Source organism: Neohortaea acidophila, assembly GCF_010093505.1.
Source record: "Neohortaea acidophila strain CBS 113389 unplaced genomic scaffold BDY17scaffold_4, whole genome shotgun sequence".
NCBI classification, from domain to species: Eukaryota; Fungi; Ascomycota; class Dothideomycetes; order Mycosphaerellales; family Teratosphaeriaceae; genus Neohortaea; species Neohortaea acidophila.
The window spans coordinates 412,709-428,891 of NW_022985513.1; the positions used below are offsets into that span (position 1 = coordinate 412,709).

A 16,183-nucleotide genomic window follows, 5' to 3' on the forward strand; every position below is an offset into this window, starting at 1 on the left:
ATTGCAGAAAGATCGAGCAGCCTGATGTCGAAGGATCACGTGATGTATTTCCTTTTTTGGCTAAGCTTGGTCGGGCTGCCCTTTCGAGCTGTAAATGTGGGTCCGTGGATCAGACTTCACTTCCTCTACGCCTTCACCTCGCTGGCGATCCAACCATCTAACTACATGCATGCTGCATGCGCGGAACGCCCGCAGCAATGCTACTTCTCCTCCGAATCTGCATCCTCCGACGCTGACTTTGCCTTATCGCCCGAAACTCCTCCCTCTCCATCTTCACCCTCATCATCCCCATCTCCAGCTTCATCCTTCTCTCCTCCATCTCCATCTCCATCTCCCTCGTCCTCCTCGTCCGGATATCCGCCATACTTCACGAAATCTTCTTCAGCCTCCTTCAAAACGAGCCTGCAATCTCGAAGAAGTTTATGATCGCCTTCAGTCGGGGGAGCCGAGCCTGGTAAAGACATGGCTAACAATGATGAAGGTGTGTCAATTGAGGCTGCTCAAGCCACCGATTGTGGATAGTAGACGTTTCTTACCGAGCTCCGCGATACGGACGGCCTCCCTCGCCCACTCAACGTACCCCGGGCCATCGCTTGTGCCGAGGACGAGGAGTGCGCGACAGCGCAGACCTAGCGGGAGTTCTGGGTAGGCAAGCAGTGTGTGCGCGATCTCTTCTGATTTCTCTTTGTTATCATTGTCGTCGTTGCTGCTGTGTGCGAGGATGTGCATCTCTCTGTCCATCGCTTTGAACATGCGCATCTTGTTATCGTCCGACATGTTTGCGATCGTGAGTTGGAGGCAGGGTGAGTGAAGTGGACGAAGAAGTTGTTGTTGTCGAAAGGCTGAGATCTTGAACAACTTGCAATCTTGAATGTTGACGTTGAAGGTGAAGGTGTTTGTGAGAAAAAGTATGCCCGAAAAGTGCGCACAGACTTGCAAACGCGAATAGTGTATTGCTTGTGCAACCTCACATGCACAAGGATGCCCAGTGGTATGACGGCCTGAGGCTGACACATCTCCTAGGGAACGGACACTTCACATCAAAAGCCGTGAGTCTTCGTTCCCATCTGTCGAAGTAATTCCTGCGCTTTTTGAAAACCACACAGCCTTCTGTCGATTTTCTGACGACCTGGCAATGAGAAACTACCTACTCCTTGAAGCTGACATCCGCTTTGCTCTCGCTGTCCCGTCCATTATCCAACCCCTCCTCCAAAACGCTCTCCCCCTTCTTCAACTGCCGCCTTTCCTTCCGCGCAATCTTCGGGGGATCGAAGAAGTTGTTCGACCGACCAAACACATCGTCCATCTGCTCCAAACTCAGATCACACGTCTCCGGGAACAAGAAGTACACGGTGGGAACAATGGCGGCGTTGATGCAAGCGTAGACGATCCAGTAGCGGTAACCGATGTTGGCGAAACCAATCGGCGTGACCAGGACGACGAGGAAGTTCGACAGCCATGAGGTGGCGGTTGACACGCCTGCGATGGCGGCTCGGTATTCCAAAGGAGCGACCTCGGTGGCGTACAGATTCGTGTTGCTCAGGAAGCCGAGGGCGAAGAAGGGGGTGTAGAGGAAGAGGAAGAAGGTGGCTGCGTAGAGAGAGCCTTTGTTCTGCGGCGCGGAAGTGGTGCCGGCCACGACGCTGAAGCAGATGGCCATTGTCGCCGAACTCAGCAACATCAACGGCCGACGACCGAATCGATCGACGGTCAAGACTGTAGCCAGGCCGCCAAAGATCAACAAACTCTCCATGGCAATGGCCAGCCCACGAGCTTTGACAGCGCCGAAACCCAAGTGCTCTTCGTAGATGGTGGTCGCGTACGCCACCGTAAGACTGACGCCGCAGAGCTGCTGAAATGCTTGGCCGAGGATGGCGACCAGGGCACGGTTGAAGATGCGTTGATCGCCCATTTTGAGCAGGTTCTGCGGACCTGGATTGCCCGCGCGGGCGGCAAGCTCGAGGGAGTGTTGCATCATGGCGATATCGCGGGTGATGCTCTCATCGTCGACCGCCACGTCTTGCAGGACTGCCATGGTTTCCCGGGCTTCGTCTATGCGGCCTTTCTTGACAAGCCACCTTGGCGACTCTGGCAGGAAGAAGATGAAGGCAATGACCATCAGGAAGAAGACAATCTGGATGGCGAAGGGGAAACGCCACGAAACCGAGGAGTCCTTCACGAAGAAGAAGCCAAAGTCGATCAGGAGGGAAATGGTAATGCCCGCGCCGAGGAAGATTCCTTCTACATTAACAAAAGCCCCGCGGTGCTGTGCGCCCGAGATTTCGGACTGCCAGACAGGGACGGAAGCAGTGTAGCCGCCGCTGCCCAGTCCCAATATGAGTCGCGAGACAATCAGTTGGGCGAGGGAAAACGACGAGGCCATCAAGATCGCTCCGATTGTCGCTACAATGGTGGAGTAGAAGATGGTCTTGCGCCGACCCAGCATGTCTCCGACTTTGATGCATGTGAGGGCTCCAAAGGTCGCGCCAAGCACAAAAAGTGCAGTGACCACGCCTGCGAGGATGAGATTAGACGCCACAACTCGAGCATACAGTCCGCGTTAACAAACCTTGGATTGTACTGTTGTGTGATTGTTGGGCGCCAGTGGTGGTCAAGGTGTTGATGCCCGGAAAGGTCTCTACAAACGTCGGCAACGTCAAGACATTGCCAGCACTGAATGTCGATTAGCAGATCCTCCGATTTGATCGATTCGAACGACATACACCTAGTCCGACGGTCAGCAAATATTGACATCATATTAGGTTTACTGGCAGGCATACTCCCTGATTGTAACCAAAAGCGGTATATGAAGGGCCAACGATCAATGCCAGCGCGGCGGTGGTGATGCGCGAGCCGCGCAAACCCAAGTACTTCTTCATCTTGGCGGCTTGTGTTTGTGAAAACAAGTCAAGAGGAAAAGAAGCCAAGAACAAATATGAAGAACTTGAGAATACATCACCAATGTCGCTCAGACCCTGCCGGATTCCGTGTCGTTGCATCACACGGCATGGTTGTTCCGATGATCGTCATTGCTGACTTGTCCGATCTCGCTGGCGCACCATTCAGGCTGGATGAATTCCACGGTCAGCCTGCCGCGGCTACTCCGGTAATGGCCCAGAATTCGCCCTGCAACAAACGCCTCGGGCTTGCCACGCCGAGTCGCCTCGTGTCGGGGTAAGGTTACGCTGGACTAAAGCGTCTCCACAGCAAAATGAATATGAATAGAGCGAGGGGTGTTCTGTGGCCGTTCTCCGACGCAACCATTGATCAAACATTTCAAACTGTACAACACATTTACTAGTCACTAGCAAGCATGTCGAAAGCCAAGACCTTTGCGGAACTGCCCAAATGGGAGGAGCTCGAGAATAAGTTGCGCTTCTGGCCTGCGGAGCCTGGCAGCAAGGAGGAGGGCTTGGGCATGCTCAGGTATTTGACTCCAGAGCATGTTGCAGAAGTGGCGAAGAATGAGATCAAGTCTGGCGATCGTGTATGTGCTTGCATTGTCATGCCTCTATGAAGCATGATTAACATGCTACAGGTCTGCCTCAACTGGTCGATGTTGAAGTTGGAAACCCCGGGTTTGTTCATCATCCGCCTCTGCAAAACTCAATGCTTACGATAGTACCAGGCTTCAATCGATTCGCATGCGAGCACGAGATTGTGCCCATTCCCAACTACGAGGGAATCGCATGGGACGACATCTGGCGCTTCAACCCCCAGGCCTCCTCGCAGTGGGATGGTTTCCGCCACTTTAGCGCCGAAATCGACGATGGTACCCGCCGGTGGTATGGCGGCACGACCTCTGACGAGATTAGCAAGATGGAGAGCGACCGGATTGGCATTGGCCACTGGGCGCAGGACGGGATTGCTGCTCGTGGTATCTTGATTGATTACGTGTCTTATTGCGAGAAGAAGGGTTCGTCTTTTCGCATCTGTCGTTTTCAAGGATTGTGACATTAACACACCATTCCAGGACAAGAAATCAACGGCATGAACGGCCACGCCATCACGCTCGAAGAAGTCCACGAGATCGCCAAGGAGTGCAACATTGAATTCAAGCACGGCGACATCTTCTTCCTGCGCTGCGGCTTCACCAAGACCTGGGAATCCATCAGCCTCGACCAGAAGAAGGAGTACCGCGCCCTGACGCAAGCGCACAAGCACCGGCACACGGGTCTTATCCAGAGCGAGGCCGTGGCCAAGTTCATGTGGGACAACCACATTGTCGCTGTTGCTGGTGAGCCCATCCCTTTCAAATGTCCTGTACTCCATGCTTATATTTCTTAGGCGACGGCGTCTCATTCGAAGTGCGTCCCAACCGCAACAACGAGTGGTCCATGCACAACTACTGCCTTGCCGGCTGGGGTGTTCCCATTGGCGAGATGTTCGACCTCGAGCGCCTGGCCGAGCTGTGCAAGAAGCTCAACCGATGGACGTTCTTCGTCACCTCGAGCCCGCTCAACCACCCGCGCGCCGTGTCGTCTCCGCCCAACATCATGGCACTCTTCTAGAGGGTGTTTCAATGTGGGAAGCAACGACAGCGCTGTCGATGTAGTCCTTGTAGAAGTCATAAAACTCCTATATAGCTCGCTCAAAACGCCGCATAGGCTTTGGAAAACACTGCCTGGCCGATGGAACAGGCGCTCAAACAACGCCATGACTCCCCTTGCATGCTCGATCCTCAATCCCACCCAACGACACCCTCACTCACCACCTTCCCGCCAACCTTGAATGAAGCCCTTCGCCCGATGATTCCCTCGTCTCCCACACCCAGCTGCAGCCTCGTGCGTAACCGGAAAGGCATCCCAGGCTGCAAATGATCAGGTATGGCAATGCGATGCATTTCCACCCCGGACGTAGAGCGAAGATCGCCGTCGAAACTACGCCAAATCGCCATTAGATCCGTTCTCTAGCCCTGCACCAAATCAAGCAGGAGTCAGAGGAACCCACTGGATAAGCAATTGGCCTCCAACCAGTTGACCGCGCAGCTCGCCACCTTCAATCATCGCAATCGTGGACTCGAAATCGTCCGCTAGCCGAATCGACATTTCGGACCTGGTGTGATGCGGATTTGCAGCGCCAATTTGTTTTAGAATGGCGATTGCGCCTCCGCGACTGGGTCTACTGGGGTGGTCGCCGCACATGGTTTGTCGATCGTCTCGTGCTTCCCCACTTAGAGGTACGCAGCCTTGCGATGTTGAGTGGCCTGGATTGGATGTGACTTCTGAATCTGCGACGCCGGCGAGGGTGTATTTGATAGGAAATGTACAATTTCGAGTATTGCTCTTCTTGCGAAGATGTAGACGAGGGTCGATTAATTATGTCAAAAGGAAATGAAGGTCTTGGAAGCCTGCGGTTGATTTGAGCAAGATTCGCCGCTTTGACCATCACGGTCACAACACGAGACCATTCGTGTAGATGATCACTCGGGGTAGCCAATGAAACGACCTCAGATCCTCTTCTACGCGCATCTGCACAATATTGTTCGTGTTTTGGCGTGTGAAGCAGGTTTGTACCTAGCTAGGCTTCGACTGGGAGCCTTATTCGCTCCGCTGGAAGCCACAAACGCCCGGATTTCTGAAGTCTCGCTGGCAGTGAGATACCATTTGTGCTTCACCGCAATATCCCACGAACAGCATCAGCAATGTTGTGAGCCACACCACGAAGCTCAGAAAACACGTTGATCCTGTTCCGCGCAAACAACCCACCCGGCCGGCTCAACCACACCGCCCACGCAATCCCGGCTACCGCAACGGAGCTCCATAGTCCACTCACGAGCACCTTGCGCTGCGCCGCGACGGCCTCGACCACCTCCGAGTACCTCTGGTTAGTAAATGAGACCCGGCGATACTGCGTAGCGAAGCCCAAAGCGGGCAGCTTGTCCGATAGAAACTCCTCAAGCTTCTTCCGCACCAGGTACGGTGTGGACTGCACTCCAGCATGCATCTCCCAGTAATTGCCGTACGCCAGGTCGTTGATGGCGTGCGCATCCGCCACACGTTCTGCGTTGTACGCATCCAGAGCTGCAGCGCGACCGGACGGCGTGGAGGCGTGGCGATCAAGGTGTTGAAACAAGACACGGACATCCTCGAGGCCGGCGTTCATTCCTTGGCCGTAGAAGGGGACCATTGCGTGAGCTGCGTCGCCGAGGATGATGCCTGTGGACGTGTAGTGGTGAGGCGAGCATTTGATGCTGATGAGAGGGAGGTGTGGGGCCTTTGTGAATTGCTCCGTGATGCTGCCAGGCCCGATGAGATCTGCGGCGCCGGGGAAGTGGGCTTGGAAGAAGGGCTCGATGTCGTGAGGCCGTTGCTCTAATTTGGCAAAGGTCGCTGCGGGCGCGAATAATGTACATGTAAAGGAGGAGTCTGTGGAAGGGATGGCGATGAACATGGAGTCTCGTCCGGGCCAGATGTGGAGGTGGTTTGGACTTGTTGCGAAGCCATCTCGAGCGGAGGGAGTGGTGCTGATGGTGTGGGTGGAGGAGACGGCGGGAATGTTGAATTCGCACCATAGCGTATCGATGTACGTCTGTTCGTAGTTCATGCGGGCATACTTCATCATGTGGTATCGGACGCTGCTGTGTGCGCCATCGCAACCGAAAATGACATCGAAATCGACCTCAATCTCACCAGGCCGCTTGTCGCCGTCAGAAGGGAGTCGACGTTCAAACCACGCCTTGTGTAGTCGGAAGTCGGCGCCGGTGAGTTTGTGATGGAACAGCACTTTGACATTGGGCAGCTTCTCAAGCTCCGAGAGGAAAGTTTTGTTCAGATTTGCGCGATCGATGGCTCGTTGAAATTGGCCATGCACATCGTACGGTTGCGCAGTCTCTGTCAAGGCTCCTCGGGAATCCTGGCTGTGAATCATGCGGCCGTACATGGGGATGGTGTCTGCTACTACGGCATCCAGCAGACTGTCTGAGCCGGAGTAACGGAGGGCATTGATGCCTCGTTCTGAAAGGGCCAGATTGATGGAGCGGGTGAAGTTGAGTGGCGTAGTCGATGCATTTCGGAGGTCTGCATTGGTCAGAGAAGTGCGAGTAGAAGGGTATGGATAACACACCGCCTCGCAACTCATATACCTCCACGTCCCATCCTCGCTTTGCTGCATACAGCGCGGCAAGAGCTCCCACTGGCCCGGCGCCGACGATGAGGCACTTGACACGCTTTTCATCCGTCATTGTTGGGCACAATCGACGCAGAAAGGAGGGAGTCAGCTGCAGTGTCAGGAAACATCGCCTGTCAATACATGATGGAATTATTAATCAGAAAGTGACTGGCCGTGCATGTAATCATCATCTCACCAGTTGAGCTCATCATCATGAAATCCGTCCCGCCGCGCCGAAAAATGATGTGGCGGCCGCTTGGACGAGCTGTGGCGCAAGTGCTGACTAATATCAGGCTCTGCCGCCACAAGCCTCCACGACTTCTTGACAATTGCATGTGTAGGGCGTGGTTCAATCTTTCCCTCGCTCGCCCGGAGTCGCAGAGGGATGCTCTACGACTAGTCGCTCCTCCTCACCGCCTTGTGATCCCGACCCTCATCCCTCTCTGCGCCGGCCGCTGATCCTCTTCATCCACTTCGAGACTTCCCAACATGGACCAAGCACCAGCAAAAGAAATCGTGGTGGACAAGAAGCGGAAATGCGAAGGCGGCGACTGCGAGAACGATGCGGGTAGCCTGCAGTGCCCCAACTGTCAAAAGCTCGGAAAGGAGTCATATTTCTGCAGTCAAGACTGCTTCAAGAGAAACTGGGTAGGTCGATTCAGCGACAGCGCGGGGACACTCCCAGACCCAGTGTTGACGGGAGATGTGCACAGAGTACGCACAAGCAGGCCCATAAAGCAGCCAACAGTATGCTCTCCTCCATCTTTCCGCCGAAAGTCGTCTCTGAACCCGATGCAGATGGACACTTCAACCCCTTCCCCGCCTTTCCCTTTACCGGATCTTTGCGCCCAGTATACCCTCTGAGTCCGAGACGCGCGGTTCCCGAGAGCATACAGCTGCCAGACTACTCCAAGGCCGGCATCCCAATCAGCGAACAGGTATGATACATGTTCGGCCCTGGCGAGAGTGGCTACCCTGCTGACGCGCAGTACAGAAATTCGGCGTACGGAACAAGATCAAGATCCTCACCAAGGAAGAGCAAGAGGGGATGCGGAAAGTATGCCGATTAGCAAGAGAGGTGCTGGATATCGCCGCGAGAGAAATGAAGCCGGGTGTCACGACCGACCACATTGACAAGGTGGTGCACGAAGCGTGCCTGGCGAGAAATGTACGAGGCGCCCTGCCATATGCGAGATCCGCCCTGCTGACGAAGGATTTCAGTCCTACCCCTCCCCTCTAAACTACTGCCATTTCCCCAAATCCGTCTGCACAAGCGTCAACGAAGTCATTTGCCATGGCATTCCCGATCATCGACCCCTGGAAGACGGCGACATTCTGAACATCGACGTCACCCTGTACCACAACGGCTTCCACGGCGATCTAAACGAATCATACTACGTCGGTCCTGCATCTGCGCAGAATTCCGACAATGTCCGCGTCGTAGAAGCCGCACGTAACTGTCTCGACGAAGCGATCAAACTCGTCAAGCCCGGCGCGCTCTTCCGCTCGTATGGCGACACGATCGAAAAGGTGGCCAAAACATATGACTGTAGCGTCGTCAAGACTTACTGCGGGCACGGGATCAACCAGCTCTTCCATTGCGCGCCAAACGTTCCGCATTACGCAAAGAACAAGGCGGTGGGCGAGGCGAAGCCGGGCATGTGTTTCACCATCGAGCCCATGATCACGCTGGGCACTCACAGGGACAAGACGTGGCCGGACGACTGGACCAGTGTGACGGCTGACGGTAAGAGGACTGCGCAGTTTGAGCATACATTGCTGGTGACGGAGACGGGAGTGGAGGTGTTGACGGCGAGGTTAGCGGATAGTCCGGGAGGACCGGTGGAGCTGCCCAAGACAAATGGAGTCACGAATGGAGTCACGAATGGGGAGACGAAGGTGGGAGCATAGTAAAGAGCGACAGTTCTTGTATAGCCATCTTTCCAAGTCAATCATCAAGCCTTGTGCCTCTCACGTGTCACAAGTTAAGCCCCGCGCTTGTGTGGGGCTGACGAGCTGCCTTTGTGCGGAAAGCCACCTCACGTATTTGAGCTCTCCCACACACTCACACACATTTACTTTCATTTTGCACTCTGCAATCATGGCTGCCGAGTCGAGCAAAGGCACCGACGCGCAGCTGGCCAGTGACTTGGCCGATAAGTCCCTGGAGCATCCCACCGAAATCTCCAAAGCAGCAGACGACCTTGCGAGCGGTAATGTCGACGAGGAGGGGGACGAAGACGATGATGAGGGGGGCGAAGACGAGCAGACCACAGGCGTAAGCGGCACGGGCTCAACAGCAGCGAAAAAGAAGAAAAAGAAGCCGCGGAAAAAGAAGAAGAAGGCTACAGCAGACGACGAGCCTCCCGAACTCATTCCTGCCACAACGGCCGCCGCATCGAAACCCAAAGGCGCTCCTGTTCAAGACCTACAAGCCCTCCTCAACCAGCTCGCTCTATCTCAAGGCCCGAAGAAGGAAGGCAAGGCGCCGGAAGACTACAAGTTCTGGAAGACGCAGCCTGTGCCTCAATTCCAGGCCCCGAACCTCCTACAAACCACCTCCTCCTCTAATGGCGAGTCGCTGCCCGAAGGCGCCATCCTCCCCGACAAAGTATGCAGAGCGAGCGCGAAGCCAGAGCCCGGTGCTCTGCTAGATGGCTTCGAGTGGTGCCTGGTGGACCTCGAGAATGACAGCGAAATCCAAGAGTTGTATGACTTGCTGGATAATCATTATGTCGAAGACGCCGACGCGAGTTTCCGCTTCCGGTACAGCAAGCAGTTCCTCTCGTGGGCATTGAAGCCACCCGGCTGGAAGAAAGAATGGCACATTGGCGTCCGCACGACGTCTCAGGAAGACAAAAAGGGAAGGTTGGTCGCCTTCATTGCCGGCATCCCCGTGACCATGAAAGTGGGGGAGAGCAAATTCAATGCCACCGAGATTAACTTCCTCGCCATTCATCGCAAACTGAGGGGAAAGAGATTAGCGCCCGAATTGATCAAGGAGGTCACGAGAAGATGCTATCTGAACGGCATCTATCAAGCTTTGTACACGGCCGGCACACTGCTTCCCACCCCAGTGTCCACCTGCAGATACTTCCATCGCAGCCTCGACTGGGAGCACCTCTACAAAACAGGCTTCAGTCATCTACCACCTGGAAGCACCGAGTTGAAGCAAAAGTATCGGTACAAGGTGGAGTCACACACCAGTCTCAAAGGCTTGCGGCCGATGAAGAAGGAAGACGTGCCTGCCGTGAAGGACCTGTTGACCCGATACCTCGATCGCTTCCATCTCCGGCAGGACTGGACGGACGAAGAGATTGAGCACTGGCTCTGCTCAGAGGCGAGTAAAGGCGTAGTATGGACCTCCGTCGTCGAAATCGACGGCAAAATCACCGACTTTGTGAGCTACTACTTGCTCGAGGTAAGCTCCATTCCCCATCCCCTCACGTTAACCCCACATCCTGACCCATCACTCAGTCCACCGTTCTCCGCTCCAACAACCGCCAAGACACCATCCGCGCCGCCTACCTCTTCTACTACGCCAGCGAATCCGCCTTCGCGTCCACCTCCGCAAAGCAAACCCCCAAACAACTCCAAGAATCCCTCGCCGCGCGCCTCCAACTCCTCATGCACGACGCCCTCATCCTCGCGAAAAAGGACGACTTCCACGTCTTCAATGCCCTCACGCTGCTCGACAACCCGCTCTTCCTGCGCGAGGAGAAGTTCGAGCCCGGCGATGGGAAGCTGCATTACTACTTGTTTAACTGGCGCACGAAGCCGTTGGGGGGTGGGGTTGATGCGGAGAATCGGATTGATGTGAAGAAGATGGGGGGCATTGGGGTTGTGATGTTGTGAGGGAGAAGGGGTTGAGGGGCTGGTAGGTTGCGAGGTTCCCATGTAGCCTTGAGCAGGACAGTACCTTGAAAATGGCAGGACTGCTGCCTCTACAGTCCCCCGTGTTTTTGACGGGCTGAAATGGAGTGTCCTCGTACTCTCGGTAGAAGCAATGGCAAACAGTTAGATAATGCCTAGACTACCTACGCAATGGTATCGAACGCGCACCTCCTCATCAATCGAACGTATCATCGAACGCCTTCGACTCCCTAGCCAACCGACCACCATGTGTGTTGTGCACGAGACTCTATCGCGCCGGTCGGCCACATGAAAGCACGCTCAGACCCAGATTGGACAAAGGATTGAGCATCTTCTCGTATCGATTACATCCGCCTTGGATCCCTCTTTCTTGCAGCCGCTCAGCATTGACATCCTCCCGCCCCACCCGCAGCAGTCCCACTCTCCGCTCTCGCACCCAGATCCACACCACCCGGCCTGCCGCCCGCCGGACCTCCCCTCACACCTCTTTGCGTAGCCTGCTCGATGGGCAACTTCTTGGCGATCGAGGCGAACAGCTCCTTCACATTCTCCGCCGTCTTGGCGCTCGTCTCGAAGAAGAGCAGGTTGGCTTCTTTGGCGTAGGCTTCGGCGTCGGCGGTGGGGACGGCGCGCTTGTCGGGCTGTTCGGTGACGAGATCGAGTTTGTTGCCTGCGAGCGCGATGACGATGTTGTCGTTTGCTTGGCGTTGGAGCTCTTTCACCCACGACTTGGCTTTGTCTAGTGAGGCCTGCAGGTTGGATGTCAGTGGGGAAGCTGCAGATGTGCGAAGCAAGGGGGAGACAAACAGCTTGAGTGATGTCGTACACCACTACGGCGCAGTTGGCGTTGCGATAGTACATGGGCGCCAGCGACTTATACCGCTCCTGTCCCGCCGTGTCCCATATCTCGAACTTGACGGTCGTCTGGTCGTCGAGGGCTATTGTTTGTGTGAGGAACGCGGCTCCGATGGTGGATTCTCGGTAGTCGTCGAATTGATCCTGCGGGGGAGGGTCAGTGAGGGATGGTTCGTGGGGAAGGATGGCGGGGGATGGGCTCGTACTTTCACGAATCGTAGCACGAGGGAGCTCTTGCCGACCGCAGACTCGCCTACACTGGAATCAGCTTATGGCATCCTGTCGCATGCTTGCTCGTCGTCCATACCTAGCAGGACCAGCTTGAACTGGGCGAAACGGGCGCCGCCGGGTCTGCCGCCTTGCTGAGGCCTTGTTGCCATCGTGTGAGCCCGGGCGGGGATGAAAAGGCTGAAGAGGTAGTCGGAAGTCGCAGGAGAGCGGTATGAAGGTCTAGAGAGGTGCTTGGTGTGTGGAGAGGGGATGTGTGAGGGGTGTGAGAGGAAGACGGTCGTGACAGCAGTGGTCGTTTGTGTTGGGCAGCGTCGTCGCCTGTGACGGCCGGACGTGGCGCGGCCGCTTCCGAGCCGACCGCCGACCTTGACAGCAGCAAATGCTTGGCAGTGGCTGACCTGGATCCATGCGCAAGCTCACGTCACCGACTCGTAAGTCTCACCCCAAGGCGCAACCCGTTTCACGTCCGCCCTTTATCGTCAATGGGAATGCCCTCGGATCCCACCTCACGGCCAACAATATAACATCACTCCAAGATGAGTGCCATGCTCCCCTTTCGCGACATCAACGTCCATGCTTCATCCACATACTACGCCTTCTCCTCTCCCTCATCCCCTGACGCGCCCACTCTCGTCGTCGACCGGCCCACGGGCGATCTAAGGCTCAACGATGCGAAACTCACCGGCGGCCATCGTGTCTCCAGCATCTCCGGCATCCTAGGCATCATCAAACTCCGCCTGGACAGCTATGTCATCGTCATCACCAAGTCAAGCCCCGTCGGGCGATTAAAGGGTCACCAGATTTACAAAGTCATCTCCACCGAATTCCTGCCTCTACGCGAACGCCAGGTTCGGGATCACGATGAAGACACCTACCTCGCTTACCTCAAGAATCTCATCAAGACTGGACCAATGTACTTTTCCTACTCCTTCGACCTCACCAACAGCGCCCAGCGCCAGGCCCAATGTGACCCCAAAGAACCCCTCTGGCAACGCGCGGATGACCGCTTCTACTGGAATCGCTTCGTCTCCTCTTCCCTGATCGACTTCCGGTTAGGCAAAGCGCAGGGGAGAGCTTCTTCCGGCCAGCACCCTGCCGTAGACCCCTACATCCTGCCAATTGTGTTTGGCATGATGAGCATCACCAACACTTCAATCAAAGGCAATGCATTAACCTTTGTTCTCATCACCCGTCGCTCGAGATATCGAGCCGGTACGCGATATCTCTCTCGCGGCATCGATGAAGATGGCCATGTGTCGAATTTCAACGAGAGCGAGCAAATGGTCATCCTGAATGATGGTGCTTCTGCTGGGCTGACCAGTTATGCCGGCGATCAGGGCTTCGCGAATGGCAAGCCGGTGGGCGGGAAAGAAACCCAGGTCCTCTCCTACGTTCAAACGCGTGGCAGCGTCCCGGTGTTCTGGGCGGAAGTCAACACTCTACAGTACACTCCGAAACTCCAGATCCGAGGCGTCGAGTCGGCGACGAGCGCGGCAAAGCGGCATTTCGATGAGCAAATTGAGTTGTATGGCGACAACTGGATGGTGAATTTGGTCAATCAGCGGGGTCGCGAAGTCCGCGTCAAGGAGGCATACGAGCAGGTTGTCAAAATCCTGCAATCAGCGCCGCAGGAGGAGCATACGCAGGGCAACAAGGCTAATGAAAGGTTCAACGTCATTGAATCGACGGACAAGAGAGGTTGGTACGATCATCTTCACTACGTCTACTTCGACTTCCACAACGAGACCAAGGGCCTAAAGTGGCACCGTGCGCAGCTGCTCCTGGACCAGCTCAAGGACGGGCTCATTGCCGGAGGCTACTTCCACGGCATCGATGTGCCCTCCGGCAGCGTTGACATCCGCAAGAAGCAGACCGCCGTGGTCCGCACGAACTGCATGGACTGTCTCGATCGCACCAACGTCGTCCAGTCCATGCTGGGAAGATGGACGCTGGATCGCATGCTGATCGACCTGAACGTCATGCGCCCTGGCGAGACGGTACAAGACGACCACAGCTTCAACCACCTCTTCCAAAACGTCTGGGCCGACAATGCAGACGTCGTCTCGCGCTCCTACTCCGGCACGGGTGCGCTAAAAACCGACTTCACCCGCACGGGCAACCGCACGAAAGCAGGCATGCTGCAGGATTTGAACAACAGCATCACGCGCTACGTGCGGAACAACTTTGCCGACGGCCCTCGACAAGACGGCTTCGATCTGTTCCTTGGTACCTACCAACCCGATACAGCGAGCATCGGATCCATGCAGCAATTCTTGGACCGCCGGCCTCTGGTCGTCCAGGCTGTGCCGTACATGCTGGGGATGTGCATGTTCTTTGTAGCGGTCAGCGTCAGCACGAGTCGCATTCCGGATGCAACGGTGTGGCCTTTGCGCTTCTTCACCATGTGTTGCTTGGGTGCTGCTGGGTACTCGGGGAGATTCATGTGGCATTACGGGGCTTTATATGTAAGTTTTGCCTTCCGCACTATCGCTCACACCTTACTAACTGTCTTCGTTTAGGTGAACTGGCCGCGTTTGAACACGCCGCAGTGGGCGGTCGAAGCGTATCAGGATACTCTCGACAAGGCACATCGCGATCCGGTTGTTGGGAGGTTCCTCGGTAAGAGCGGGAGTGACTCGCGGCTTGGGAATCTTGAAGAGGGCAAGAAGAGGAGAGAGTAATGGTTTTGCGAAGGATGTGTGGATCTTGGGGGGTGTCTCGATAGATGGTGGCGTTTGCGAGAGTATAGCAACCCTGAATGGCTAGTCCAATTGTTCCGCCTTCTAGGATGGGACATACTTCACAGAACGTATCCGTTAGCTTTGGACTGTAAATCCACCTCCTGTTCGTCAAATAGCCTGAGTCTCGAGTGTGATCAGCTTTGGTGAAGTGAGCAGCGCGCCAAGAGAAATTGTCTCCAGCACTTCATGTCAACTCGCATCGCAAATGGGACGAGTGTTCCACAACTCATCTTTTATTGCTCACTTTCATGGCAAAGAAACGCGACTACAGCACGATGTCCGCCTCTGCACCATCTCCGTACATTGGCATGTTTGAACAATTCCGAACGGAGCTGGACGAACACTACGACCGACGAGAGCGGATGTATGTTGCACCAACTCTCTTTGATATGGACTTACCGCATCAAACGCTAGATTCATATAGCACAAGCTGATCTAGAGTTAAAACAGAATCAAAGCATCACGAGACATCACCGCCGCCTCGAAAAAAATCATCTTCACCCTGCAGCGCATCCGCCAACTGGCGCAGCCGCTTTCGCCGCACATTGTCAAGGGTAACCAGCAGTACTACGACGCCATTTCGACTCAGTTCGCCGCTGTGAGCAAGGACTTACAGGGGCTGAATGCGCACCGGTACGCGAGGCAGATTAGTGGGGGATGTCAGGAGTCAGTATTCACCTCTCATAAAATCTTTTGAGGTTGATGGGGATGTATGCTGACGTGGTGAATGAAATAGGTACATTGAAGCTGCGACGTTCCAACACTACTTGACGACCGCCAATTTATTACCTTACAGCGATGCAGCGGCGCAAATGCGATTACTAGATGCCACGGGAGTAGGAGTGGAGCTCAGCGTCGAAGACTACATTCTAGGCGTGTACGACATGACCGGCGAACTGATGAAGTTCGCCATCACAGCCATGGCGACAAGCGGGACTCTCCCGACCCCGTCAACATCATCAGATGCGCCGCAAAAAGTGGAGGCAGACGCAGACGTAGCAAGCGACAAACGCAACGTGTTGACGGATTTGCGCGAACTGCGGTCGGCGCTCGAAGCGCTGGATCCGGGGCTGGGGCCTTTTGCCAAAGAGGCGGAGAAGAAGATGGAGGTGATGCGGAGTAGTGTAGAGAAGGTTGAGAGGGCTTTGTATGGGTTGACGGTGAGAGGGGCGGAGAGGCCGAAGGGTTGGATGCCGGATGTTATGGATGGTGGGAGGGGGTTGGAGGTTGAGGGGTGATGGGGTGGAAGGGGATGGGTACTACTCTGGCGATGTCCTCGATAAGAGTTACAATGACAATGTTCTCATTCCGCCAAACAGGTCTCACTCTTCAAACACTTGTAAATGATCGAAGCTCGTCTCACATCGAGATCC

General features: G+C 55.3%; 10 protein-coding genes across 10 annotated transcripts; 5 read left to right on the forward strand and 5 right to left on the reverse strand.

Annotated features, from left to right (window-relative positions):
• Positions 1–134: 134 nt before the first annotated feature.
• On the reverse strand, positions 135–877 carry BDY17DRAFT_344834 (uncharacterized protein). The gene is made up of 2 exons (XM_033738070.1): positions 537–877; positions 135–466 (listed from the first exon to the last, which is right to left on the reverse strand). The coding sequence occupies exons 1-2, from the start codon at positions 775–777 to the stop codon at positions 201–203; spliced, it is 507 nt and encodes a 168-aa protein (XP_033590572.1). The 5' UTR covers positions 778–877; the 3' UTR covers positions 135–200.
• A 49-nt stretch (positions 878–926) lies between these two features.
• BDY17DRAFT_294764 (general substrate transporter) lies at positions 927–3,116 on the reverse strand. The gene is made up of 3 exons (XM_033733194.1): positions 2,779–3,116; positions 2,570–2,673; positions 927–2,514 (listed from the first exon to the last, which is right to left on the reverse strand). Exons 1-3 carry the CDS (start codon positions 2,997–2,999, stop codon positions 1,148–1,150), a joined length of 1,692 nt encoding a protein of 563 aa, XP_033590573.1. The 5' UTR covers positions 3,000–3,116; the 3' UTR covers positions 927–1,147.
• Positions 3,117–3,313: 197 nt separating this feature from the next.
• On the forward strand, positions 3,314–4,511 carry BDY17DRAFT_309342 (uncharacterized protein; the record flags this gene model as incomplete). Its single annotated transcript, XM_033735321.1, has 5 exons — positions 3,314–3,487; positions 3,539–3,578; positions 3,623–3,916; positions 3,974–4,237; positions 4,288–4,511. 5 exons carry the CDS (start codon positions 3,314–3,316, stop codon positions 4,509–4,511), a joined length of 996 nt encoding a protein of 331 aa, XP_033590574.1.
• On the reverse strand, positions 4,492–5,329 carry BDY17DRAFT_119344 (uncharacterized protein). Its single transcript, XM_033729290.1, has 2 exons — positions 4,951–5,329; positions 4,492–4,880 (listed from the first exon to the last, which is right to left on the reverse strand). Exons 1-2 carry the CDS (start codon positions 5,142–5,144, stop codon positions 4,682–4,684), a joined length of 393 nt encoding a protein of 130 aa, XP_033590575.1. The 5' UTR covers positions 5,145–5,329; the 3' UTR covers positions 4,492–4,681.
• Positions 5,308–7,302, reverse strand: BDY17DRAFT_294769 (uncharacterized protein). Its single transcript, XM_033733195.1, has 2 exons — positions 7,066–7,302; positions 5,308–7,019 (listed from the first exon to the last, which is right to left on the reverse strand). The coding sequence occupies exons 1-2, from the start codon at positions 7,181–7,183 to the stop codon at positions 5,614–5,616; spliced, it is 1,524 nt and encodes a 507-aa protein (XP_033590576.1). The 5' UTR covers positions 7,184–7,302; the 3' UTR covers positions 5,308–5,613.
• A 138-nt stretch (positions 7,303–7,440) lies between these two features.
• BDY17DRAFT_294774 (peptidase M24) lies at positions 7,441–9,118 on the forward strand. The gene is made up of 4 exons (XM_033733196.1): positions 7,441–7,758; positions 7,824–8,048; positions 8,105–8,278; positions 8,332–9,118. Exons 1-4 carry the CDS (start codon positions 7,600–7,602, stop codon positions 9,019–9,021), a joined length of 1,248 nt encoding a protein of 415 aa, XP_033590577.1. The 5' UTR covers positions 7,441–7,599; the 3' UTR covers positions 9,022–9,118.
• A 60-nt stretch (positions 9,119–9,178) lies between these two features.
• BDY17DRAFT_278481 (acyl-CoA N-acyltransferase) lies at positions 9,179–11,126 on the forward strand. Its single transcript, XM_033732013.1, has 2 exons — positions 9,179–10,531; positions 10,588–11,126. The coding sequence occupies exons 1-2, from the start codon at positions 9,212–9,214 to the stop codon at positions 10,963–10,965; spliced, it is 1,698 nt and encodes a 565-aa protein (XP_033590578.1). The 5' UTR covers positions 9,179–9,211; the 3' UTR covers positions 10,966–11,126.
• BDY17DRAFT_294782 (ras family-domain-containing protein) lies at positions 11,127–12,383 on the reverse strand. Its single transcript, XM_033733197.1, has 4 exons — positions 12,146–12,383; positions 12,045–12,091; positions 11,791–11,982; positions 11,127–11,732 (listed from the first exon to the last, which is right to left on the reverse strand). The coding sequence occupies exons 1-4, from the start codon at positions 12,216–12,218 to the stop codon at positions 11,364–11,366; spliced, it is 681 nt and encodes a 226-aa protein (XP_033590579.1). The 5' UTR covers positions 12,219–12,383; the 3' UTR covers positions 11,127–11,363.
• Positions 12,384–12,605: 222 nt separating this feature from the next.
• Positions 12,606–14,750, forward strand: BDY17DRAFT_322894 (SacI homology domain-containing protein; the record flags this gene model as incomplete). Its single annotated transcript, XM_033736904.1, has 2 exons — positions 12,606–14,534; positions 14,589–14,750. The coding sequence occupies 2 exons, from the start codon at positions 12,606–12,608 to the stop codon at positions 14,748–14,750; spliced, it is 2,091 nt and encodes a 696-aa protein (XP_033590580.1).
• A 175-nt stretch (positions 14,751–14,925) lies between these two features.
• BDY17DRAFT_294784 (Translin) lies at positions 14,926–16,067 on the forward strand. Its single transcript, XM_033733198.1, has 3 exons — positions 14,926–15,174; positions 15,261–15,476; positions 15,547–16,067. Exons 1-3 carry the CDS (start codon positions 15,059–15,061, stop codon positions 16,046–16,048), a joined length of 834 nt encoding a protein of 277 aa, XP_033590581.1. The 5' UTR covers positions 14,926–15,058; the 3' UTR covers positions 16,049–16,067.
• The last annotated feature ends 116 nt before the right edge of the window (positions 16,068–16,183 follow it).